Source organism: Littorina saxatilis, linkage group LG6, assembly GCF_037325665.1.
Source record: "Littorina saxatilis isolate snail1 linkage group LG6, US_GU_Lsax_2.0, whole genome shotgun sequence".
NCBI classification, from domain to species: domain Eukaryota; kingdom Metazoa; phylum Mollusca; class Gastropoda; order Littorinimorpha; family Littorinidae; genus Littorina; species Littorina saxatilis.
In genome coordinates this window covers 30,092,634-30,120,378 of record NC_090250.1, presented here as the reverse complement: position 1 = coordinate 30,120,378, position 27,745 = coordinate 30,092,634, and the positions used below count along the sequence as shown (strand labels likewise).

The 27,745-nt window shown below is 42.7% G+C and overlaps 1 protein-coding gene across 3 annotated transcripts in view; it reads right to left on the bottom strand.

Moving 5' to 3' along the window:
- Window positions 1–16,417, bottom strand: part of LOC138968962 (uncharacterized) — a 59,039-nt gene extending 42,622 nt beyond the window's left edge. The window contains exons 1-3 of one of the 3 annotated variants that reach the window (XM_070341646.1): window positions 15,928–16,417; window positions 7,579–7,687; window positions 4,874–6,461 (exon numbers count right to left, since the gene is read on the bottom strand). In XM_070341646.1, coding sequence (XP_070197747.1) covers window positions 4,874–6,452 — 1,579 coding nt within the window. In that variant the 5' untranslated portion in view covers window positions 6,453–6,461; window positions 7,579–7,687; window positions 15,928–16,417. Of the gene's footprint in view, window positions 1–4,873; window positions 6,462–7,578; window positions 7,826–12,444; window positions 12,885–15,927 lie in introns of those variants that run through there. The other 2 variants (XM_070341647.1, XM_070341648.1) reach the window with 2 other exon arrangements.
- Window positions 16,418–27,745: the final 11,328 nt, after the last annotated feature.

The window sequence follows — 27,745 nt, the reverse complement described above, 5'->3', positions numbered from 1 at the left end:
ATTACATTTTTATATATATTTGTTTGTTTTAAAATTTAGGTGTTTTTGTTTTTGAAGTGGGGAAGCAATAAAGAGGTCGTCGATATCAAAACTGATATCAACGGAAATGTCGTCGATATCACTTTTGCACTGAGCTCAGTTTTGCCCAATTGACCAATGGAAATCCATGTAACATATGAAATAGCAATATACCAGTGCATGAACTATGCTGCAGTATAGTAAAAGGGACAGCCAAAGAAATAAATACAAATTATCAATGTCTATTATTATTTTGTAATTAATTTTAGTGGATAAAGAAAAGACGCAAAGGATTGCTAGCCTGTTTATAAATACATAAGCATATCTATAAGGCCCAAAAAAATAATAGGTGTGGTTACGGTAACATAGCCGGAAAAAAAGGGTAGGAAGGTAGGCAATCACTTTTTATTTTTTTTACTTTTTTTTCTAATGTGTACAAATTAAACCTACTTGACAGGGAAATAAGTGTGCGACTCGGGCGCTTTCGCTTTCATTGCGTTTTCTGCACTGGTTTTCTTAGGGTTTTTTTTTTTTTTGACATATGTAATAAAAAGTTATAGGGTCGGCCCCTAAAAATAGGGTAGGTCGGGTTACCGTAACCACACCTATTTTTTTTTTAGGCCTAAGACAAAAAAGAGTTGTGATCAACCGAGTACTTACCACTGAAGAGGGCTTGCCACTTTGCCTCTGTAACTGCAGCAAAACCTTGTTTGTCAGCCCCGGTCGCCACGGCCAGAGGCAAGAAAATAGTTAGCAAGTTGTTGGTGCATGTGTGTCATCTGGAGAAAAGAACAAAAAGTAAGTTATAACAATAACATCAAACACTACTTCTGCAGAAAGAAAAACACCATTCAAACTCAAAGAAGAAAAGTCAGTTATTTCATTTTCAATAAATGAAAAAGCAGCTACCAGTAGTATTTTATAAAAAATATATCTGTAATATCTGTTTTCTCACACGAAATAAGTCGACATACATGTGCGAAACATTGCGAGTCCGCAAAACGTTCTCAGAGTCAGCTGGTGAATTCTACTTTTGGTTTCCACTCAGCTGGTGCAAGAAAAGAAGTTACGTGACCAGAATAAAATCAGTTTTTGAACAATATGCAATGTTTTCATTTCCGATTTCGTAGATGCACCAGAAATAGTTGTTTTTTTTATATCTTTAGATACATTGTGAATGATTATTTTCGTCATTAGATTCTATTGGGTTAGAGAAAAAAACGAAAGCGGTTCGTAACACAACCCTTCCGCTTGAAACACAGACAGGCCATCGAAGTCGAACCGCTTCGTCAAATTCAGTACAAAATACCTTCTGTCATTTCGTACATCCGCCATTAAAAACATTCAATCAATACTTTAATATGTCTAAACTTACCGAACAGAACATCTTGAATCGATGTGCCGGACGAAAAGAATGCTTGGGTCGAATTTGTTGAGTCGGTAATCGCGGCTTGAGCCACCGGGCGCCATTTTCAAAACTGCAGGCAAAGCTATTCGAGCCTCGTTTTGGGCGTCTTGCTCGGAGGACACATGTCGGACTGACTTCATTTTTTGCTTGTTTAAAGAAAAATTCGAGCTGAATCGAATGGTGTATTTCATTTGGCAGTGTGATAAAGTTGTCGGTAGTTTGATATTGAAAACTTCAACCGCAATTTTTGGTCACTTTGTTTTCCAGTTCTCAAAATATACGAAATTATAGAGCTAGCTCTGCTCTTTCAAAACACCCATTGTAGTTTCTTTGACGCGGAGCAAGAGAGCGTAAAGTACGACGACCGAACTGAAAAATGTTGCGCATCACAGCGCGCGGAGGCTGTGTGAGGCTGAACGGTACTTCAATAAAATATTCATACAAAATCACATAGTAAACACAAATTAACTAACGAAAATGGTATGTATTTTGATGTGGTATACATTTTTTATTTTATTCGGTGAATTTCTTTACATTTTTGGCATCTTCAGGTGCATTCTCTAACCTTCAGTCATCGGTTAGTGCATGCATGGTTCTAATAACCTTTAAAACAGCATGGTCTGGTCCTTTGAAATGGGGTGGAAAAAATCCCGATTGCGGCTAGGAGCTAAGTGATACAAAGAAGGTTTGACCAGTGGACGATACCTTCCGCCTGTGACCAAGACCTGGGAACACATAATTATTGCCGTATTAGACTATGTATGCTTGTTTGTCTAAAAATACGATCAGCTGCGCACCCCCCACTCCGCTGCAACAATGCCAGACATCTGGATGACTTGTTCTACAAGTGCAGCGTAACAGACAGATACAGATACAGAGTATGGTTTAATGATTATAACAACTTTACAACTCTGCATTTGATCAATGGTAACCGCTTTTGTCATTACACATTGAAAGAAGCATTTGGTTTAATGTTTTGGTAAACTTTTTAATGGTCAAATGTATGGAGTACACCTTTTTTTTCCTGAAAATATATATATATATGCCAAATTTGTTTGAGAATACTCCAAGCGCAAAACAGCTAGGGTTCCAGCTATATTTTTTAATGGAATTGTTTGATCGTCACACTGCCAGTTAAAATTTCTCTTGTTTGTTGGTGTGCAAGCTATATATAGTGCTTCCATTCGTGTGCTGTCATATATGCTCTGAATCTGATCATTTCTGTTAAGTCTTTATAATATAGGCTGGTTGTACACTTTGAGTTTAATGGGCAATAGTAAACTCCCTAAGCTAAATGCAGTTAGCAGCACATCACCATGGTACTTTCTAGCTCCCAAATTTTAAAGAAGCACAAGATAACACTTTACCTGATTTTTAAATGGAAATGCAACATGCCATATAAACGGTTGCGACCATCTTTGTGAAAATATAATACTCGAGTTTAAAGGTGTTTGTCTACATTTTTATACAGAAATCGGCATCAAATACTAAGTCTAGCTATTCCCTACAAATATCAAAAATACACTCCCCTTCGATCAGGAAGGACGAAGCCAGGGTAACCGATTGAAAATTCATGAAAGTAATGCAGCGTAGTACGATATCCTTATTTGGCAAATGCCAAGGGCAAAAGTCCTCTCAAATACCATGCATTCCGTGCGTTTAACAAAACATCGTGGACAGCGCTCTAATACACTGTGTCAAACTGTTGCTGTGATTGTGTGGGTGTGGCTGTCAGCATAGTGACATGAATTTGATTGGTCGATATTTATAGTTAAAACACATGCTCTCTCCACATGGAAATCAAAACATTGGAAGTGTTATACTGTACTTCTCAAAAATAAAAACTTTTTTTACATTTATTTTTATTTTGATAAAAAAATTTCCCCATGCTTCATTCATCATCTGACATAACTTTTTAGCGAAATCTAACCATAAGATTATTGAAAAAAAAGCAGAAATGTAGACGACCTTTAAGCCTTGAATTTTGCTTCAACAACATTTTGTGTGAAACTACAGAATAAAAGTCTCTGGCAGTTGGTAAACAAACAAGAATTTCGGGCTGCTGATTTATACATCCCTTTAACAGAAGAATTAATGCCAAAATACACTTTTTGCTTAAAAACAAAAGAAAATATTTACTTTGTAATATGAAACATATTTCATACAGTTTTTTAAAACATGAAGCAAGCTGAGTGTTATGTTTCTGAATAATATTTGCTGCCACCATGTCTCATTCTTGTGCCAAGATGGTAAGAATATTTGCAAATAGGGCCACTCAGAGAGTCAGACACAATAATCGCTCTATAAGCAGGCCCCTCCATATGATGTTGAAAAAGCCTCCATTAAGGTCGCGGCTAGCTGTGATGTTGTTCGGAAACTTACGCCAAGATCGCAGCTACCTGCGAGGCTCGCGTCAAGGTCGCAGCTACCCGCGATGTTGTTGCGAGGTTCGCGCCAATTGTCGCAGCTAACTTTGATGTTGTTGTGAGGCTCGCGCCAAGGTTGCAGCTACCTGCGATGTTGTTGCGAGGCTCGCGCCAAGGTCGCAGCTACCCGCGATGTTGGCGCGAGCCTCGCACCATGGTCGCAGCTAGCCGCGCTCTTGTCGCGAGCCTCGCGCCAGGGTCGCAGCTACCCGCGATGTTGTTGCGAGGTTCGCGCCAATTGTCGCAGCTAACTTTGATGTTGTTGTGAGGCTCGCGCCAAGGTTGCAGCTACCTGCGATGTTGTTGCGAGGCTCGCGCCAACATCGCGGCTAGCCGTGACCAGCTGCGACTAGTTGCTGCGATGTGTTTAGATCGCTGCGACCTCGCAACGAGGTCGCAGCGAGGTCGCAGCGACTTTTCTTTTCTGTAAGGGTACTGCTGACTCTTATGACTAACATTCTGCCAATGGATTTACTGAAAAACATTACCCTGAAAAACATCTATGAACAACTGCACCATCACCTGAAAAGCCAGCACCATGCCTTATTGAGGTACTGTCAAACATCTGTCAAACTGTCATCTTTGGTGTGTCCAACTATAAAAAAGTGATCAGAAAAACTACTGAATAGTCAATAGTTAATCTAGCTTATTGCTGGCGAAGCTTTGTTTTTAAAACTGAAGTTGCTGTGCAAACAAATGAGTTTACTTAAAAATCCCTATGTGCAGATGGCTTCATATGATTCATGTAACAAGAGAGAATTATATGACATTTACTATGACATTTTAAACAGAGAGAGAGAGAGAGAGAGAGAGAGAGAGAGAGAGAGAGAGAGAGAGAGACTGCAAAGGAGAGAGAGAGTGAGAGAGCGAGAGACTGCAGATCGAGAGAGAGAGAAAGAGAACGAGAAAGAAAAGAGAGAGAGAGAGACTGCAAAAGAGAGAGAGAGAGAGAGAGAGAGAGAGAGAGAGAGAGAGAGAGAGAGAGAGAGAGAGAGAGAGAATGGGTAAAGCAGATCCTCACCCATTTTACTTGCTGCTGCTGCAGACTCTGTTGGTGGGCTTGCAGGCATTTTGGTGTAGTCATCAACAGAACTTTCTTGTCCTTCAAGAATGGACTGAAAATCTTGGGCTTGATTATCTTGAGTTCCTACATGCAAAACCTCTTGAGGCAAGTAGTTACCTGCCCCTGCGGGAACTGATCCTTCCTGTCTGTCAGTCTGATTCTTCTTTTCTGGCATGCTATTTTGAGTCCCCGCAGTACTGGTCACCAATGCTGGGCCATCACCATCCTTGCTATCTGGTGTGTGTGGGTCCACATTACCCTGCTGCTCAGCACTTGCAGGATAGTCCTTCTCACAGTTACCAGACACTTCTGACTTCTTCTTGTCTTCGGTGACTGGTACTTTTCCAGCTACAGAACTTTCTTGTCCTTCAAGAATGGACTGAAAATCTTGGGCTTGATTATCTTGAGTTCCTACATGCAAAACCTCTTGAGGCAAGTAGTTACCTGCCCCTGCGGGAACTGATCCTTCCTGTCTGTCAGTCTGATTCTTCTTTTCTGGCATGCTATTTTGAGTCCCCGCAGTACTGGTCACCAATGCTGGGCCATCACCATCCTTGCTATCTGGTGTGTGTGGGTCCACATTACCCTGCTGCTCAGCACTTGCAGGATAGTCCTTCTCACAGTTACCAGACACTTCTGACTTCTTCTTGTCTTCGGTGACTGGTACTTTTCCAGCTACAGAACTTTCTTGTCCTTCAAGAATGGACTGAAAATCTTGGGCTTGATTATCTTGAGTTCCTACATGCAAAACCTCTTGAGGCAAGTAGTTACCTGCCCCTGCGGAAACTGACCCTTCCTGTCTGTCAGTCTGATTCTTCTTTTCTGGCATGCTATTTTGAGTCCCCGCAGTACTGGTCACCAATGCTGGGCCATCACCATCCTTGCTATCTGGTGTGTGTGGGTCCACATTACCCTGCTGCTCAGCACTTGCAGGATAGTCCTTCTCACAGTTACCAGACACTTCTGACTTCTTCTTGTCTTCGGTGACTGGTACTTTTCCAGCTACACTATTGTCATTCTCCCCGACCGTATGTGATGCTGGCTCTTCATTGCTGATTTTACTCTCCCCAAGACTGGTGTTGCCATCTTCATTTCCTGCAGCAGCACCATCACTTTGCGAGGACTCTGGTTCTTCTGTGGACGCAGAGGGTGAGCCATCATGCTTCTTTGGAACTTGTACCTCACTGCACTGGACAGAACTTGGCAAGGGATGGATATTTTCCAAAGCATGTCCACAGTCAGGGCAAAATTTGTCCCCGTCTTCTGCGTCTGCAGAACATTTTGGACAAACTTTCTTCTTGACTGGCTGTTGCACCACCTCTCCACAACTACGGCAAAACTTCTGTGCGAGTTTCAAGCTGGCTCCGCATGGGCATTTCAGCTCTGGTGATTTTCCACAGCCTGAACAGATTTTCTGTTTGGCCTTGATCGGAGTCTGGCAGTGTACGCATCTGCGGTCTGGTTTTCTGGGTGTTCCACATTCAGGACAGAATACATCACTGTCTGTTATAGGCCCATGGCAACTCTCACACTCCATTCTAAAATCCTGAAAAAAATGAGCACATTGTAAAACATACTTTTGGAGAGAAATCACTCCAGAACATGAATGTTTTCATTTTTAATGAACATGAGAAGAAAATTCTATGGCTGCTCAATAAGACAATTTGAAAGATCTTAAAACTCCCAATGAGGGAATCCTGCGGTCTGCTTAAAGCTGAAAAATATTGTCAAAACAAAGTTATTGGCTGTTGACAAAAAGAGGGGACACAATGCAGCTCCCATCCATCTATGACTAGCCTGGATAGTGTCCCCTGATATGCATGTCTGTGTGTCTAAGCCTCCCCAAGTCTCCCACTATGTACCCTTACAAAAAGCCAAAGCAGTTGCACAAGTTCTCAGTCTAATTTCTGTCCCGATGCTGTTTAGTACACGAAAGTATCTTCCCTTGTGGCTTTCTTTTGATGAAAGTGATAGGTTCAAGGTATGCAGTCAGACTGAGAACTTGTTGAAATCTTTGGGTTTTTAATTTTATGGGGGCATGCAGTGGGAGCCTCGGGGAGGACAGTTGGGACATACATGCATATCAGGGGACCCTATCCAGCTAGGCTAGTCATGGATGGATTGGAGCTGCATTGTGTCTCCTCTTTGTTTTTGTTTTTAAGCCAATAACTTACCTTTAACGATATTCTTCAGGTTTAGCTGCACAGTCCTTCCCCTGAAAACGGTGCTGCTCACCATCCGCTTTACTTTAAGTTTAACAAGAAATAAGTCCATCCCTCAACTTAGAGTTAGACACATGCCAAAACTCAACAACTTGACTGCATACTGCCCAGAGTGAGAATATTTGTATGAAATAATTTCAAAAAGTGCAATTTAAGAAATTAAAGTCATCAAAAATTCCCACTCTGCACAGAGAGCGACCAGGTTGTAGATTTTTCACGTGTCCAAGTGGATCCTATTCAATGTTAAAGTTTGGTCAGATCTTGCAAGTTGAATCATTCATACAGGAAGAATTGTGCTCTAACCTGATTATGCTGTGCAAAACCTACTCATGTTGAAAAACTCTTCCCCTCAATCTCACACACACACACACACACACACACACACACACTGCCACCACCACCACCATAAAAAAACCACTACAATAACAACAACCACCTTACCTTGTCACAAGCTTCAGGGGGTCAGGTAATGGTCTTCCCCTGCCACATCAGTTTCCACCATCATTTTAGGAATAGGACACGCATGTAGAGCTACATTGTATTACCCAGTCTGGTTGCAGAGGAAGATAACACATAATAATGTTAGACAACAATCACTAAAATCATAATAAAGTAAGAAGACTGTGAAAACAAATGTTCATGGACAAATATGATACTGTCTTTTCTCTTTATTTGAAGTAATGATGAAACGAACAAGTAAAAAATAAATTAAAAAATTAAACAGACAATGAATTATAGATAGCTCCCCCCCCCCCCCCCCCCCCCCCCTTTTTACAAAATGGAATCCTCTTATTCTTATCGGAGGAACGTTATATTCAGATATTATATTATTTTTAAGAGCCCCCTCATTCGACCGAGTGAACAATTATGCTGACAATATATTTTTATTTTTAGTCAAGTTTTGACTAAATATTTTAACATCGAGGGGGAATCGAAACGAGGGTCGTGGTGTATGTGCGTGTGTGCGTGTGTGCGTGTGTGTGTGTGTGTGTCTGTGTGTGTGTGTAGAGCGATTCAGACTAAACTACTGGACCGATCTTTATGAAATTTGACATGAGATAAGACTAGAGTTCCTGGGTATGAAATCCCCGAACGTTTTTTTCATTTTTTTGATAAATGTCTTTGATGACGTCATATCCGGCTTTTCGTGAAAGTTGAGGCGGCACTGTCACGCCCTCATTTTTCAACCAAATTGGTTGAAATTTTGGTCAAGTAATCTTCGACAAAGCCCGGACTTCGGTATTGCATTTCAGCTTGGTGGCTTAAAAATTAATTAATGACTTTGGTCATTCAAAATCTGAAAATTGTAAAAAAAAATAAAAATTTATAAAACGATCCCAATTTACGTTTATCTTATTCTCCATCATTTGCTGATTCCAAAAACATATAAATATGTTATATTCGGATTAAAAACAAGCTCTGAAAATTAAATATATAAAAATTATTATCAAAATTAAATTGTCCAAATCAATTTAAAAACACTTTCATCTTATTCCTTGTCGGTTTCTGATTCCAAAAACATATAGATATGATATGTTTGGATTAAAAACACGCTCAGAAAGTTAAAACAAAGAGAGGTACAGAAAAGCGTGCTATCCTTCTTAGCGCAACTACTACCCCGCTCTTCTTGTCAATTTCACTGCCTTTGCCATGAGCGGTGGACTGACGATGCTACGAGTATACGGTCTTGCTGAAAAATGGCATTGCGTTCAGTTTCATTCTGTGAGTTCGACAGCTACTTGACTAAATATTGTATTTTCGCCTTACGCGACTTGTTTAAATTTCATGTATGTCCAAGTGGCAGTAGACTTATCCCATGCAAATTAAAGCCTGAGCAAATCTGTGGTGGCTGTGTTGAATTCAAAGTAAGGATCCGGTGCAGAGTTGGAATAATCGGCAATTCCCGAAACCTCACTTGATTTCCAACAAAGCGCCGCATTTCCGGAAACGAGCTGCCTCTTTTTAGAAATAGCACCCCTTCGACTGTTGAAAAAGCAGACCCTTTTCACAGGTTATGAATCTATATATACGACTTGTGTCTGTGTGTCTGTGTGTGTGTGTGTCTGTGTGTGAGTTCGCGATGCACGGCCAAAGTTCTCGATGGATCTGCTTCAAATTTGGTGGGCATATTCAGGTAGACCCGGTACAGGACACAACCTGGTCGATATGTCAACACGTGCTCTCAGCGCGCAGCGCTGAACCGATTTTGGTTCCACCTCAGCTATTTTGGTTCCACCTCAGCTACCCGGGCCCCCATACCGACACACCAAAGCCAAAGTTCTCGGTGGATCTTTTTCAAATTTGGACACCGTATTCAGCTACACCCCGGACACAATATCATCGATGAGATATTTCAACACGTGCTCTCAGCGCGCAGCGCTGAACCGAATTTGGTTTTTGTGTTCATTTCACCATTATAAGTAACTCTTCCTTATCTTCTCATCTTCTCCATGTTTTCAGCGTTTACCTCCCTTCCTTCGTATGGTGCACTTTTGAATGAAGGGGGCATCTTCGGATATTCCCGGCGTTCTGTTACTATTTTTAGAAGGTCACCGCAGTGTCCAGAACGTAAATTGGACCCGTAAATTATCCTCACTGTAAAAGTGCAAAGGTCGAATCAATTTATAGCCACGCGAAAAATACACTGTCATCTATCTCTCTATAGATACGGCTTCTCTGTGTTTGTGTGTGTGTGTGTGTGTGTGTGTGTGTCTCTATGTGAGCAACACCTGTGCATTGTTCAGTTCTGTTTGTGATGTGGTCTGGCGGCTTTTGTGTAATTTTATGTACTGGCCTTACTTTGAGAAGCCATAACAGTTCAAAAGGGCTTAGAGATAAGCTCTAACTTGCTCAGTCCTGTTTGAGTGGAGTTCGCCTCCAAAGGTGATTAACACGGTTACATTCGTCGACAAGGATGGGACTCGATATGGTCAGGAATGGCATTATGGCCACTGAATCATTTTCGTGCTGTTCCCATTCCACGAATCTGGGAGGGACCTAAGCTTGGCGGGTCCATTGTTCGGACCCGGCGAAGCCGGCGTACGGCTCTAAGTACTTCTTCCCGGCGAAGCCGGCTACCCGGCGAAGCGGGTATTCATTCTAGTAATATATATATATATGACCCTCCACCACAAAATGAGTCGCATGTCACCTCGCGCGGTTCTGCGCAAGGCTCAATATAAGTCCGGGGAGTGTCTGGTAACAGTGTGAGGGTCACCTTAGTCACAGACTTATAACTCAAACAGTTTTCGCTCTTTTCTAAAACGGTTTTCATCACTGGATAGAGCATACAAAACTCTTTAGGAACATGTAAAAATATGAAAATCATGCAAAGGTGACATGCGACTCATGTCGTATGTTGAATTTTTGGTACAAACTTGCATTTTCTAATGGTTCTGACAAACTTTCTTGTGTGACATATCGTTTTTTGTTTAAAATGTATGAATCTGGTGTATACAAGTCAAAATTTTTGCTTTCTGTCCATGGTGTTCTAAATGAGTTAGGCTTTAGTGATTTTTGGCACAATCAAACTATCGATAATGTAACGGATGGTGGTTATTTTAATACTTTCAAAGCACTGATGAAAAATAGGCTACAAGACCAATTTGTCCAAACCTGGCATTCAGAAATAAATAACAATGAGTTTTATTATAATTATAGAATGTATAAAGAGAATTTTGAGTTTGAAAAGTACTTGTCCATCCTGCCGGTTAATTTAGCAAACGCTGTTTTAAAATTTAGAACACTGAATCATAAATTGCCTATACAAAAAGGTAGGACTCTTGGTATTCCCAGACAAGACAGAATCTGTCACAAATGTTCATCAGGTGACCTTGGGGACGAGTTCCATTATATTTTTGTATGTCCTTTTTTTACCAATTATAGAAAACAGTTGTTACGGCGCTATTATTATGCCCGCCCCAATTCAGTTAAATTCAGAGAGCTTTTTTCCACTACAAAAAAGAGTTTATTGCTAAAACTCGCAAAGTTCATGACACTTGTCATGGACTGTTTGAGAAGCGAGTAAAATTTAATTATCTTTTAGCTTTATACTCCGTTATCTGTTTTGTGTTGTTTGTAATAGTATTTTTGTCCTTATGTTAACTCACCCATCACCCCCCCCCCCTCCCCCTTCCCCCCATTTCCCATAGTAAAGAAATGTATGTAATCACTTTGCACTTGTAGTGTTTTATTATTATTATTATTATTATTATTATTATTATTATTATTATTTATTATTATTATTATTATTGTTGAATTGTTTCTTGTATTGTTTTTGCTCTCCCTCACCCCTCAACTCCCTTTTCTCTACATAGTCTGATTTCTTTTTGTTTTAGTTCCTTTTATTTGGTGTTGAATGAAATGTGTTTTTATTGTGTTTTTTAATTTTCCATGTACCCTCACGGGGTTTTTATCGGAATAAAACTTGACTTGACTTGACTTGACTTGGGTCACATATATGAAAAAAACAAAGTCTTAAAAAGGGGAAGTCTTAAATATGGTGGTGTCAACATACTGTTTAACAATTCTCTGACAATCAGCTCATGCAGCTGTTGTCTCTACTTTGAACACAATGATTTTTTCCAGGATAGATGTAAGCTAGTTTGTTACAACAATCAATCACATCCAAGCGCACATACTTGCATAATTATTGCGTATCAAGAGTCTGGAGTCTGTGACAAGAGCCTACACTCAGTACCGGCTTGTCACTTTCTGAACGGGCTTTCAAGTTATGTGAAGCGCTATGCGCTACTGCGCTATACTGACTTGTCACTTTCTGCACGCTTATTTCGTGCACCTAGGCGCTATAACTAGGATATACGTATCATTCTTAATTGTTGGCGCATGGTCGCGGGGGACAAAGCTATAATAATGTTTAGTGAGAAAGAAAATGCAGTCTGTTCATTTTATTCTGTCAGTTTGACAGATTGACTAAATGTAGTAATGCGACTGTGCAACCAGGCTATATTCAATGATATTATATGATCATCTGTCAGTCAAGTTTCACTGTCAGACTGTTGTCGGGCCTAGCTTCATGATGGACTGATTTATGCCGCCGACACCGCCAGATTGCAAAGCTGGCAGGGTCGATCAGGACTGACCATAAACTCATTGCAATAAATAGCTCCAAACTAATTTATTAATAATGAAAAAATACAAACGGTCGCTTCAAGCATGCATGCAAGGAGTAACAGCCCACGCTAACCACCACAGTGCGTACTTTCTAGAATTCTCCATCCCTCGGGCTCATGAAATTTGTCCGACCTGCCTACATCTTTACCCCTTGAAAGACAGCTGAAAACATACCTGATGAACGTTGTCTGTAAACTCTTTCGTGCAGCAGAACAAACTCAACACATCAAAAACTGCATTGCACAGACAAACTGCGACTACGTATTGTACACTGAGACATGTCTCAGACAGGCTTGTCAGTGTCACCTCTACGGTGCATCCAGTCATGTCCAGCCGTGCACATGACGGGAACGCCACTTTCTGTTTGCAGAATTTCTAGTTTCGGTTCACACCTTTGTTGTGGCTGAATCAGTGAATGGGTCAAATTCGTAAGCGTGTTTGCTGATGGCAAAGTAAAACATTCAGGGAGGCGTGGAGTTTCATCATGTGTATGTTCTGCGGGTCAGTGTGATGTACATCAAAGAAAAAGTAGACCTAAGCCATATTTGGCCTACAGTGACCGACTGAGTAGCAGCCCGGAGTGGACGTGATGTTCTATCAAAAGCCATTTGGCTAAAAAAAAAAAAAAATGTCAGTCGCATTACTACATTTAGTCAATCTGTCAAACTGACAGAATAAAATGAACAGACTGCATTTTTTTTCGACCCAAACATTATAGCTTTGTCCCCTGCGGCCGTGCGCCAACAATTAAGAATGATATGTATATATACTAGTTATAGCGCCTAGGTGCACGAAATAAGCGTGCAGAAAGTGACAAGTCAGTATAGCGCAGTAGCGCATAGCGCTTCACATAAAAGCCCGTTCAGAAAGTGACAAGCCGGTACAGTCTCGATTATAAGTATTGTTTAACGTCCTTACAGTAAACCCATTTGGGGCATGTTCCCGGGTTTGACCCCGACTTTAGATTGTAAAAAAAAGAAAGACAGAAAAAAATAAAAATAAAATAAAAAGGGCCAAGGGAAGGATGGTTGTCGCTCTCCAGCTCCCGGTCAACGAGGCACCCGAGCCGGAGGTGCCGGTTTCAAGTAGTGTCATGGAGTTGGTTTGGAGACCCGGCTGGGTCATTAGGAGTCAGTGCTGGCAGTCAGCGCTGCCATTGTGGGTCTCTTTTCGCTTAGGAGTGACTTGTGGTGTCATAGTACCAGGGGTAAGTGCGTTCCCGTCGGGTAGTTTGTCTGGAGGCGGATTGGTTATAAGGAGCCTTAGATGCCACAACCTCGGCCATCTAAGGTTGTATGTGTATCTGGAGGCACATTTTGTATCTGAAACGCTTATAGAGCTGTAGCCTCTGCTCCCAAGTTATCTGAGGCTGGAGACAATTGTGTTATTTGACTTCCCTGGAGGCTTCTGTCTCACCCATCCAGGGTGCCATGTCTCACAAAACTATGTGTCTGGAGGCACATTTGGTTTGGTTCCCGTCGCCGGCTCAGTGCTGCCTCGGCCAGGCGGCGAGGGTTTATTGTCTTTGCTGTTTCCAGGAGCAAGCTGGGGGTGCTAGGAAGCGTCTAGAACCAACCGGCGACAGATGAACTGCTGAGGGTGGTACGGCCAGGATCATCATCGGTTTCTCAGGGCCGGACTACCGGGGGGGTTATGGGGGTTGCGCAACCCCCCCCCCTAGCCTAAACATGTACCTTACTTATTTAATTTTTTTTATTATTGCTTATTTTATGCCGTTTCATGCAAGGAGCGACCATTTTCCTATCTCAGAATATGACCTACCCATCAGCTTCAGGGGGCTTCGCCCCCTGACCCCCACAACGAGGGAAGGGGGGGGGTTCTAGGGTTTCCGTACCCCCCCCCAGCCAAAAAATAAAAATATTGAATGAGGCATGCATTTCTTTATTTTACATTGAGTTTCAATTTTTGGGGTATTAATCAGTGACAAAATCTGCTGCCTGAAACTGGTAATGATCATCCTCAGAATGCACCAGATTGCACCATTTTGCATCCTTTTTTTCAAAATTTTCCGGGGGGGCATGCCCCCGGACCCCCCTAGCAAGCTAGGCGCTTTGCGCCGTCAGCTCGGCGCTTCGCGCCTTCACACCCATATCTTCACAATATACTTTTGAAAAAAAACACCCATAAAATGAACTGATCCACCCCTGCCGCCAGGGGGGACATCCCCCTGGGCCACCACTGGCAACCCCCCCCCTCCTCTTCGCCTAGTCCGGCCCTGGTTTCTGGCCGAGTGATGAGTGGGGTAAGTTTTGAAAATACCCAGCATGCTTTCCAAAAAGCGGCGTATGGCTGCCTAAATCATGGTGGGGTAAACTGAAACGGTCATACACGTAAAAACCCACTCGTACAAAAAACACATGGGAGTTTCAGCCCATGAACACAAAAGAAGAAGAAGAAAGCTTTAATTTTCCTGGTACATTCCCAGTGTTCCATTAACCTGACCACGTGACAACTAAAAAAAAACTTGACTAAATGTAACAAGTCGCGAAAGGCGAAATTACTACATTTAGTCAAGCTGTGGAACTCACAGAATGAAACAGAACGCACTGCATTTTTTCACAATGATCAAAGTCCGCCGCTCGTGCAAAAGGCAGTGAAATTAACGAGCCTGTTTAGCGCGGAAGTGGTTGCGCTGTGCTGCATAGCACGCTTTTCTGTACCTCTCTTCGTTTTAACTTTCTGAGCGTGTTTTTAATCCAAACATATCATATCTATATGTTCTTGGAATCAGGAACCGACAAGAAATAAGATGAAATTGTTTTTAAATCGATTTCGGAAATTTTATTTTAAGCATAATTTTTATATTTTTAATTTTCAGAGCTTGTTTTTAATCCGATTATAACATATTTATATGTTTTTGGACTCAGAAAATGATGAAGAATAAGATGAACGTAATTTTGGATCATCTTATAACACAAATAAGTTTAATTACAATTTTCCGATTTTTTAAGTCTCCAAGCTGAAATGCAATACCGAAGTCCGGCTTTCGTCGAAAACTGCGTGGCCACAATTTCAATCAATTTGATTGAAAAATGAGGGTGTGACAGTGCCGCCTCAACTTTTACAAAAAGCCAGATATGACGTCACCAAAGACATTTATCGAAAAAATGAGAAAAAAAGTCCGTGGATATCATTCCGGGGATATCATTCCCAGGAACTCTCATGTCAAATTTGATAAAGATCGGTCTAGTAGTTTACTCTGAATCGCTCTACACACACACACACGCACAGACAGACACACACACACATACACCACGACCCCTGTCTCGATTCCCCCCTCCATGTTAAAACATTTAGTCAAAACTTGACTGTCAGACTGTAGGCCTAGCTTGACGGAATGGGCTACCCGGCCTTCACTGATGATGTGACTGATTTATGCCGCCGGGAACACCGCCAGATTGCTTAGCTGGCAGGGTCAGGACTGACCTCAAACATTGCAATAAATAGCTCCAAACTAATTTATTAATAATGAAACAATACAAACCGTCGCTTCAAGCATGCATGCAAGGAGTAACAGCCCACGCTAACCACCACAGTGCGTACTTTCTAGAAATTAGAATTCTCCATCCCTCGGGCTCATGAAATTTGTCCGACCTGCCTACATCTTTACCCCTTGAAAGACAGCTGAAAACATACCTGATAAACGTTGTCTGTAAACTCTTTCGTGCAGCAGAACAAACTCAACACATCAAAAACTGCATTGCACAGACAAACTGCGACTACGTATTGTACACTGAGACATGTCTCAGACAGGCTTGTCAGTGTCACCTCCGAAGCACTTCCCGGTAGACTGTTCCTCCCAAAGTCTACGGCGCCCAGCCGTGCACATGACGGGAACGCCACTTTCTGTTTGTAGAATTTCTAGTTTCGGTTCACACCTTTGTTGTGGCTGAATGGGTCAAATTCGTAAGCGTGTTTGCTGATGGCAAAGTAAAACATTCAGGGAGGCGTGGAGTTTCATCATGTGTATGTTCTGCGGGTCAGTGTGATGTACATCAAAGAAAAAGTAGACCTAAGCCATATTTGGCCTACAGTGACCGACTGAGTAGCAGCCCGGACTGAGTGGACGTGATGTTCTATCGAAAGCCATTTGGCTACAAAAAAAAAAGTCAGTCGCATTAGACTACTACATAAGTTTTAGTAAATCTGTCGGAACTCACAGAATAAAATGAACAGACTGCATTTTCTTTCTCACTAAACATTATTATAGCTTTGTCCCCCGCGACCATGCGCCAACAATTAAGAATGATACGTATATATATACTAGTTATAGCGCCTACGTGCACGAAATAAGCGTGCAGAAAGTGACAAGTCAGTATAGTGCAGTAGCGTATTGCGCTTCACGTAAAAGCCCGTTCAGAAGTGACAAGCCGGCGGTACAGTCTCGATTATAAGTTGTGGAATGTGTCCAAGTTGCGGTATGTATCACAAGTTGTGGTATCATGTGTCCAAGATGTGGTAATGTATCCAAGTTGTGGTATGCGTCTAAGATGTGGTATGTGTCCAAGATGTGGAATGTGTCCAAGATGTGGTATGTGTCCAAGTTGTGGTATGTGTCCAAGATGCGGTATGTGTCTAAGATGTGGTATGTGTCCAAGTTGTGGTATGTGTCCAAGATGTGGTAATGTGTCCAATACGTGGTAATGTGTCGAAGTTGTGGTATGTGTCCAAGTTGTGGAATGTGATGGGACAATAAAGAAATGAAAAAAAAATCTAATGGATTCATTGACTTTGGGGTAGCGCGACTCTGTTGTTGCTAGCTTTCCACTGGGAGGAAGCGACCCGAATTTCCCAGCGATGGGACAATGAAAAGGAGAAAAAAATCCCATAGATCCCTTGACTTTGGGGTAGCGCGACTTTGTTCCTGCTAGCTTTCCACTGGGAGGAAGTGACCCGAATTTCCCAGCGACGGGACAATCTAGTAATGAAAACAAAAATCTAAACATAAACAGTCGCGCTATCCCAACAGTCAAGGGATTTTGTTTTTGTGCCTTGACTTTGGAGATGACAAGAAAATATCGGGAGCATTAACGTAATTTGTAAAAAAAAATTACTAATCACGGGGCACGCAGACCCTTGATCCCCGAGTACGCAGTAGGAGGGTCCAGCAGACTTTAATTGTGTGTGTGTGGGTGTGTGTCTGTCTGTCTCGACTTAACAGCTTATTGCTGGGAAACTACTGGGCGCAGTTTGTTCAAAAGTTGATACACTAACTTGATAATAGGTCCGATTGATCGTATTAAAACTTCATAATGTTACCTGGGACCTAAATGCGAAATAAATCACAAAAACGACTCTTAACGCTGGGCGCAATTCGCGGTGGGATAGAACTGCCGTGCGGCTAATAGAAGAGCCAGCCAGCCAGCGACACCAGGCTTTGCGTGCGTCAGCCACTGACTTCGCGTGCTGCGCGACCTAATTTTAGCACCCTAGGCATTTGAGTTCACTGGCAAAATTGTCAGAGTTGGTGGCCAAAGTGATCCTGGTTCGATTCCCGGCATGGGCGGTCTATTTTTTTATTTTTTTATTTTTTTAAAATTCTTGTTTACTATTGTTTATTATGAACGTTTTAATGTTTTATTTTACTCTAATAATTTTTTTAATTGTGTAAAATAAATAAATATTTTTTTTTTCTTTTTTGTAATCCACATGCACAAGACAAAAACTTTCATACTGTGCCAAAGTGATCCGGGTTCGATTCCGGGCATGGGCGGTCTATTTTTTTTATATATATTTTTGTTTATAAATTCTTGTTTACTATTGTTTATTATGAACGTTTTAATGTTTTATTTTACTCTAATATTTTTTTTAATTGTGTAAAATAAATTAAAAAAAAAATTTTTTTTAATCCACGTGCACAAGACAAAAACTTTCATACTGTGGGAGCGAGCCAGTCTGAAGAGTACTCGGGTCCAGCGCGAGCGTTTTTTATTTTAACCCCCAGGCTCAAAACTGTAAAGTTCAGCAGCTAAAGTTGCTTCACTGTTTGTGACGTCATCGGAATTTTACCCAGAATTCACCACTTCCGTACTCTCGCGGACGTTCGCGATACAATGGCCGCCAGATCACGGGGGATAACCGGTCAAAGGCCGAGCGGAAGCGGAAGGCGGCGCTTGACACGTGTGAAAACAAGTTTTGTCCGTTTTCTAGGAATTGTTTGATTTATGTCGGGATTTAAAGTAAGCTACTGATTCAGCGATGACTAAATTTGTTTCTCGATGCATAAAAAGTCAGGGAGCGATTGATATTTGCCCGTAAATAGCCTTCTGAGCTGAAAATGTCGGCGATCGAGCATCGGAAATGGCTGTTCGATGAGTTTTGCAAGTAGAAATGTGCTTTATTTCACCAAATCAGCTCGTATTTGGTATGGGTACGGGATTCTAGAGGACGAAGGAGTCATAAGAGGTGCAAAGAAGTGCTATTTGGGAGTAGAATCAATCTTCCGAGCCAGTAGACAAGAGAAGGTCATATTTGAGAGATGCGCGTAGGCGGAGCTTTCCGACAAGCGAATGATACAGCAGATTAATCATTCGTTTTGATCAGAAACATAGTCTCTAGTTTTTATGAATGAGTTTTTTTTAATTAAAACAATCACGAGAACTCTCTCGCTTACTTTATCCTTGTAAAATAAAGTTCTCTCTTTCTCATAGTTTCTTTTTGGCTCTCAGTCGTTGAAATAATAGAAAACTGTTGATAACACATGGTACCCGGCGGGGGGGGGGGGGGGGGGGTGAGTGAGCGCAAAGGCAGCTGATGGCGGTGCCATTTGATGTCTGATTCGATTGCGGGGAAGCATCGGCCGTAGTTTGGGGGTGGGTGGGAGGGTGGGAGGAGCAGATGTTGCCGGGAAGCGTCGTTTTGCGCTCTGTGTCTCTGCCCGGGTTTGGGGAGGAGGCTTGGGTAGGGGGGGGGGGGAGCTATTAGCGGATGCCCCTTCATGTCTACTCATCGGGGAGGGGGAGGCGTGTGCCACGGCAAGGATTTGTACGCCTTGAAAGAAAGGGTGAGAGGGCAGCCGCAGACTCTGCCGCTGGTAACTTCCCCGGCCGGCCAGCCGACTAAAGAGGAAACTCTCCAAAGTGATCTATGGCAGCATAGTAGCACCAAAAGTAAAATTACTCATTTCATTGATGTCTTATACAAGCACATGTTAAGACAAGCAGTTGTAATATACCTTTTGTTTGTTTGTTTATTTGTTGCTTAACGTCCAGCCGACTACGCAGAGCCATATCAGGACGAGGAAGGGGGGGATGAAGGGGGCCACTTGTCAAGCGATTCCTGTTTACAAATGCACTAACCCATTACTTGTGTCCCAGCAGGCTTTAGTAAAACTAAATTAATACCTACTGGAAGATTACCAGTTTCCAGTGTGTTAAAATAGGCTTAACCTATCTACTGCTGGACTTACATCAGAACACTAACAGATTAAACTATACATGAATCGCGAGACAAGCGGCAAGAGAAGAGATTTTTGGAAAAAATACAGGTGAATGAGCAAGAAGGCAGAAAAAGGAAAAGAATTCATGAAGAAAAAGAGAGCATGACAGGAAAGAGGAACCAAAAATCTACCTAACATCAAACTAGAAAGCTCCTGCGGTTTGTAATATACCTGTGAGTCTTAGTAATATCCACATATTATACATTTACTAAAATCTCCAGAAGTTGCAAATATCTGTGATGATATAAATGTATGTGCATTTCCTGTAGCCGTTTCTGTTTGTTTTTAGATCATGCAGAAAAATAGTTTTTACAAGGAGCAAGATCCGAGAAAACCACCGGCAAATACACCCTGGTGCATTCTCTGTAGTCAGGCAAATCTGACGCCCACAAGCAGTGGACCTACATGTTTGAAAAAACAACAACACTTTTGTGGGTTGAATTAGATCTTTTCTGCTGCAGTTATAGAAGTCAATATTCCTTTTGGATAATTTTCCTGATTGCATAACAGCCTCAAACGTTAGCCCTCGTGGCTTCTCCTCCAGTGTGGTCGGCCAGACTACTTCTACTAGCAAAGGCCATGGTGCACAAGTTGCACCCACTATGGTTTCTGGCCACCACATGAATGGGAGTGCTGTGTTAAAAATTTTTGTATTGCAAACTCCTTTGCACATTTGTGGCACTCAAAAGGCCTTTCATCTGAGTGTATGTTCTTGTGGTGTATTTCGAGCAACTTTGGTCGTTTGAACGTTTTAAGACACCCTGGTTCTGTACACACCACGGGTTCACCTTGGTAGTGCACTTGCCTTATATGTCTCTTCAGATTTTTGCCATAGGCGAACGATTTGCCACAATGGTGGCATATGGCCGGAACAGCGGATCCGGATGGACCTGGCACAGGTTCATCTACTTCTCCCTCCACCTCCTCTGCCACAAGAACCATTTCTTCGTCTTCAGACTGCATCTGTATTAACAGATGCTCCAAACCCATTAGAATGTGTGTGTGTGTGGGTGTGTATGTATGGGTGTGTATGTGCGTGTGTGCAGTGCGTGCGTGCGTGCGTGTGTGTGGGTGTACACGAGAGACAGCTATTTGGCTTAGTGTGTGTGCCGTTATCTTGGGGCAACAGGGTACGTGTGCTTCTAAGTTGATCACTATTTACATTGACAATGATGCACATAATCGTTTTGCTGCACTGTACAGATGTACGCTTTTCTGAAATTTCGTCCACACGTGCCGTGTCTGCTATCCAGTAACTGTTCGCGGTAGGATTAGAATACCAAACCGATGTCAAATTCAAGCTGATTTGGTGAAATAAAGCACATTTCTACTTGCGAAACCCATCGAACAGCCATTAGGCTAAGCGAGAGAGTTCTCGTGATTGTTTTAATTAAAAAAAAACATTCATAAAAACTAGAGACTATGTTTCTGATCAAAACGAATGATTAATATATGCTGTATCATTCGCTTGTCGGAAAGCTCGGCCTACGCGCATCTCTCAAATATGACCTTCTCTTGTCTAGTGGCTCGGAAGATTTATTCTACTCACAAATAGCACTTCTTTGCACCTCTTATTCATGACTCCTTTGTCCTCCAGAATCCCATACCCATACCAAATACGAGCTGATTCGGTGAAATAAAGCACATTTCTACTTGCGAAACCCATCGAACAGCCATTTCCGGTGGTCGGTCGCCGACATTTTCAGCTTAGAAGGCTATTTACGGGCAAATATCAATCGCTCCCTGACTTTTATGCATCAAAAAAACAAATTTAGTCATCGCTGAATCAGTAGCTTACCTTAAATCCCGACATAAATCAACCAATACCTAGAAAACAGACAAAACTTGCCCTCACACGTGTCAGGCGCCGCCTTCGGCTTCCGCTCGGCCTTTGACAGGTTATCCCCCGTGCAGATCGGAACGCGAAAACGCCTCGCTTCAGCCACGAAATTCGTCGGATTATGGCACAAAACGATTCCGAAATAAACTAAACCCTGTGAGGGAAGGTGAGAAAACAATTTCCTACAGCAGGCATATGCCTGGTTAACCTAAGTCACGCCAAAACGCAAATGAACGCGTTTTTGACACCTAAAAAAGCCTGTTATGGTCCTTTAAATCGATTTCGGAAATGTAATTTTAATCATTATTTTCATATTTCTAATTTTCATAGCTTGTTTTTAATCCAATAATAGCATAGTTTTGGAATCAGAAAATGATGAAGAATAAGATGAATTGTATTTGGATCGTTTAAAAAAAAACTTAATTACAATTTTCAGATTATTAATGACCAAACTAATCAATTAATTTCTAAGCCTCTATGCTGAAATGCAATACCAAAGTCCAGCCTTCGTCGAAGATTGCTTGGCCAACATTTCAATCAATTTAATTAAAAAATGAGAGTGTGACAGTGCCGCCTCAACTTTTACAAAAAGCCGGATATGACGTCATCAAAGACATTTATCGAAAATTTGAAAAAACACATCTGGGGATATCATTCCCAAAAACTCTCATGTAAAGTTTCATAAAGATCGGTCCAGTAGTTTACTCTGAATCGCTCTACACACACACAGACACACATACACCACGACCCTCGTCTCGATTCCCCCTCTATGTTAAAACATTTAGTCAAAACTTGACTAAATGTAAAAACATTGTCATCATCATTTCCACGAGTTTTTCAAGTATTTATAACCAGCTGGGTGACAAAAAGCAATGTTCTTTTGTGACAAATCGAGGTAGCGGATGGGTTGCGTTTCAGGCCGGGAAACGTGCATATTATAGACGTTGCGGGGAAGACGGGACCGACGACGACAACGGAACCGAGACAGGCGTGTTGTCGTTCGGCGTCATCGCACGTACCGACCACAGTGGAACCGACACTAGTAACGTTTGCGGGGGGGACGAGCGCCAGTGGCCAGAAGAAGACAAATCCTGGACGCCCGAACGAATGGTTTTGACACGACTTGTAGAGGCGAAGCCCCTCGGGGCTTGTTTTGGGTGGTGGGCAACCTTCACCACTTCTTTCACGTGCGTCCCGTGTTTTTGATGGCCGGCGGTCATCTATTGGAATGCATTCGGAGATGTGACATGTCTCGTTTGTTATCGTTCTCACGAGATCAGTTACAGTGTTTTCTCTCTCTCTCTCTCTCTCTCTCTCTCTCTCTCTCTCTCTCTCTCTCTCTCTCTCTCTCTCTCTCTCTCTCTCTCTCTCTCTCTCTCTCTCTGTATGTATGTCTTTGTCTGCGTCTCCCTCTGAGTCTCTCCGCTTCTGTCTTTCTATGTCTGTCTCTGTCTATGTGTGTGGTGTGTGTGTGTGTGTCTCTCTCTCTCTCGCTCTCTCGCTCTCTCTCTCTCTCTCTCTCTCTCTCTCTCATCCGACTCCTGGCACACAGGTCAAAGCAGGTTAATTTGATTGCACGTGTACCCAGCAGGAGGGGGGGTGATTCGGGTCAGAAGTGGGGTAAGCACTTTGGTCTTCAGTCTTTGGGTTATAGCTTTCAGTGGAGAAGATGCCAACATGAAATTGCACTATGCTCTACTATTTATAGTCCTTGTCAGTCTATCGGACACGAAGAAGGGAAGCTGCAATTGCCCCAGGCCAGAAAAACTCTTTGTTTCCTGAGCCTGGACCATTGAGACGGTTACCTCATAGATCTGTTCATTCTTCAGTTTGTCGGTGTCAAAAGATATACCCCCATTCCACACAACCGTTCTTTGTCCCGTTCGGCCCGTACCAACCAAGGACTGCTGCCACAACAATGGAACGCTGCCTTGTTCGGCCGACGTCGTAAGGGGCTCCGCTCACCTACGGCTGCGCAAACGGCCGTTTTTTGGCATCTTTCAGCAGCGTCTGACCATAGTGGCAGCCGTCCTTGGTCGGTAAGGGAACGGGACCTAGAACGGATGTGTGGAATGCGGGTATGACAACTCAGTGTGTGAGAGCGCTAACGTTGCGTTACCGTTGTTTTAAGTTCCTTTAACGATCCAAGCGTTCCGTTACCGATGGGTTGAGGTTCCATTACCGTTCATTCTGATGTAAACATGCAGCCCAAACTCAGCCGTCCCTACCGACCCTACCGTTCAAAGCAGTTCCGTTAACGATCAGTTACGTTCATTGCGGTTCTGTCCCGATCCCTCCCGTGCCCGCACCGTTCCTTGGTCGGTACGGGAACGGGACCTAGAACGGTTGTGTGGAAAGGGGATATAAGACTCGACCACTTGGCTTATGGTGGAGACAGCTGGAAGATCTCTGGGAGTAGTCTTCCTTTTAGAAAATGCGTACTCTGCCTTGCAGATTACAAATTTGTGCTGTCGGGGCTGGGTAAAGGGAGTGGAGGGTAAGAGGGTGGGGGTGGGTAAGCGAGGGGTAAGAGAGACGAAAGAGAAAACTGGACAGGGAAAAGTCACTGCCTGAAGTATTCAATAAAGCCACACACACACACACAAAAATTACCACATAATTATGCAGGTTTTCAATTCATACTTTTGCAAAGTATCTGCACAAGCATGTGTGCCTCTGTGAGTATGTTCGTGGCTGCTTTCATGGGGTGCCTGTATCCTCAGGAATTTGAGGATTTCTTTTATCTCTCTTTTTCTGACACCGTTGATTTAACGTCATTTTTACAGGACAGTTTTTTCCTTTCAGTTATAAGTTGTAGTAGTTTGACCTTATTGTTTTAGGAAAAGTAGAGCTCGTTCACCAGTAGCAAAGACTGACTTCAGTCCGTCATGGTGCCTGAGTGTGTGTGACTGGGGGACTCTCCCGTGACCGGCCACCTGCAATGTACGGACAGGTTTGTAATAGCTCCATACAATAGCTCAATAAGGTGCTCTCAAACCCGGAGTATATGCTCTCTCTCTCTCTCTCTCTCTCTCTCTCTCTCTCTCTCTCTCTCTCTCTCTCCGAGCTCTCGGTGCTCTCTCAAACCCGGAGTCTCTCTCTCTTTCTCTCCTACCCGGTACCCCCCCTCTCTCTCTACTTGAGTGTGTGTGTGTGTGTGTGTGTGTGTATGAGTGTGTGCCAGTGCCGTGTGTGTGAGAGTGTGTGTGTTGTGTGTGTGTGTGTGTGTGTGTGTGTGTGTAGGTGCGTGCATATTATTCGCGTACAGCATAGAAAACGGGTACAGCTCAGATTTTCTCTCTCTCTCTGTCTCTCTCTCTCTCTGTCTGTCTGTCTGTCTCTCTCTCTCTCTCTCTCTCTCTCTCTCTCTCGCCCTCTCTCCCTCTGCAGGCGAATAAGTCGTGAAATTCGAACGTGCGCAGCGCGTGTGTATGAGGCCTAAAAAAAAAATAGGTGTGGTTACGGTAACCCGACCTACCCTATTTTTAGGGGCCGACCCAATAACTTTTTATTACAATTGTCAAACAAAAAACAAAAAACAAAAAAACGAGTGCAGAAAACGCAATGAAAGCAAAATCGCCCGAGTCGCACACTTATTTCCCTGTCAAGTAGGTTTAATTTGTACACATTAGAAAAAAAAGTAAAAAATAAAAAAAAGTGATTGCCTACCTTCCTACCCTATTTTTTTGGGCTATGTTACCGTAACCACACCTATTTTTGGGGGGGCCTGACATACAATGTGTGTGCGTGTGTGTGTGTATGAGCGTGTGTGTGTGTGTGTGTATAGGTGTGTGCATATAAGTCGCGCGGTACCGGACGTAGGAAACGGGTACAGCTAGTATATTATATCGGGGGGGGGGGGGGGGGGGGGTCAGTCTGTATGTGTGGTGGAGGGTTGTGTGTGTGTGTGTGTGTGTGAGTGTGTGCGTGAGTGCGTGTGCTTGCGTGCGCGCGCGCGTATGTGGGTGTGTGTGTGTGTGTTCGTCTGTGCAGTGTGTGTGTGTGTGTGTGTGTCTTTGACCAACCCTTTATACATGTACCTCAACGATTTGCCCTTTCAAAAACATGGTTTTGCTTTTTAAACGACCACAAACCGGAACCTCAAACAGGAATGAAAAAAACATCCAAACACCTTCAGTTAAAGGCAGAGTAAGCCTCCCGTAAACCATCACAGATACTGTCAGGCTTTTACGCACAGTACAAACACCCTTCCATTTGAACGCTCACCAAACGGGAACATCATCTATAGGTGCCCTCCGTACCTGACCTGAGTTCAGGATGGGTCCGATTGAGATGGTCTCAAATTGCTCGCTCTTTACGTAGGGCACCTAGGATGTTCCTGTTCGGTGAGTGTTCAAATGGAAGGGTGTAATTTGTACTGTGTGTAAAAGCCTGACAGTATCTGTGATGGTTTACGGGAGGCTTTCTGTGCCTTTAAATGTCCGGTAAAACGCATAACGATCTTTTGAAACTAAATCACTATTCCAATCTACCATACAACAATCAATTAATCTTTGTCTGAATACACGAAGAAATGCTCCTACATCAAGGCTTTGAAAGAGAGAGAGAGACAGAGAGAGAGAGAGAGAGAGAGAGAGAGAGAGAGAGAGAGAGAGAGAGAGAGAGAGAGAGAGAGAGAGAGACAATGACAATGACAATGACAAATTCTTTATTAACGAGGGTAATGGCATAAGCAAACAGGTGCTTTTTTACATCCAGCCCTCGCCCATGGGAGGGTTTAATCTAATGATAATACGTTTTAAAAATATTGGAATATCAATTAAAGAAGTAATAAAAACAAACGACAAACAAGCAAACGATTAACAGACTATACAAACAAACAAAAATATACATACAAACGAACATGACATATTATTGTCAAAGGTATAATGAAAACTGAGAGAGAGACTAGAGAGAGAGAGAGAGAGAGAGAGAGAGAGAGAGAGAGAGAGAGAGAGAGAGAGAGAGAGAGAGAGAGAGTGTGTGTGTGTGTTTGTGCATGTGTGTGTGTCAGTTGTGAGAGAGAGAGAGAGAGAGAGAGAGAGAGAGGCTGTGAGAGAGAAAGACTGAGAGAGAGAAAGAGAGTGAGAGAAAAAGAGCCAGTGTGTGTCTGTCTGTCTGTCTGTCTAGTGTCTGTGTGTGTGTGTGTGTGTGTAAAAGGCACACTCTCTCTAGATCTCGTGATAAGTTTGACTAACCATCTCGGATCTGGCAAGGCTTTTACATGTGATAAAACCATCCATCTACTTGGTCGAATACCAAAAAGATGAACAGCTTGGGTGCTAATTATGCACAGTAGGCTATAGGAAGGAGTCAAGGTGTTCGATTTTGGTATGCGACCAAACGGAGCGATGGTCTTGTCCCGTGTAAAAAAGACTGGGTAGATCTGAGATGTTGAGCCTGTAGAATTGATTCTTATGGTCAGATACGTCACAAAAACATGTAGTTATTATTTTAGTACTGTGGCCATACATGCAACTTAGTTCTACTGACTCATGGGTTGATGCAGACTGCTCAACGATTTTTGAACTTCTTATCTGTTTTGTACTGACATTACATCATTGTTCACAGAATCAACACACACACACACACACACACACACACACACACACACACACACACACACACACACAATTTCTCTCTCTTAGCTCTAAACTGATACCAATCCTGTTTGATTGGCTTTGCCCCCAAAGGCGATTCTTCATTTCTTGTGCTTTCAGTTCGGCACTCGGTTACACACCGGCAGGTCCGTACAACTTCTCAGGGACCGAAGGGAAAGATCTTCTAGTACTGCTTCACCTGCAGGATGTAGACCGTGCCTTGCTCTGCCTTTTCACAGGGGCACATGGGGGAGGGCACGACACGCAATTTCTTGGGGGGGGGGGGGGGGGGGGGGGGCAGAGATTTTATGATCGTCTTCCGATCTCTGTCGAGCCGAGTCTTTTTCTCGTTCTTTGCACCCAGGCTTGTCATTTTATCCGCCCGTTTGTTTCCTTGCACACTCTGATTTACTCTTGGTGCACATGTCGTATGGATGTAACCATGCTCACGTAAAAAAAATAAAATAAAAAAAAAGTTACGTAAACCAGACTGAGCGATATCAAAACGTCACGTAGTAAATCTTTTGGCCTAAAAGATTGAAATTGAACACACTGCATGATATATCAACGAGACTA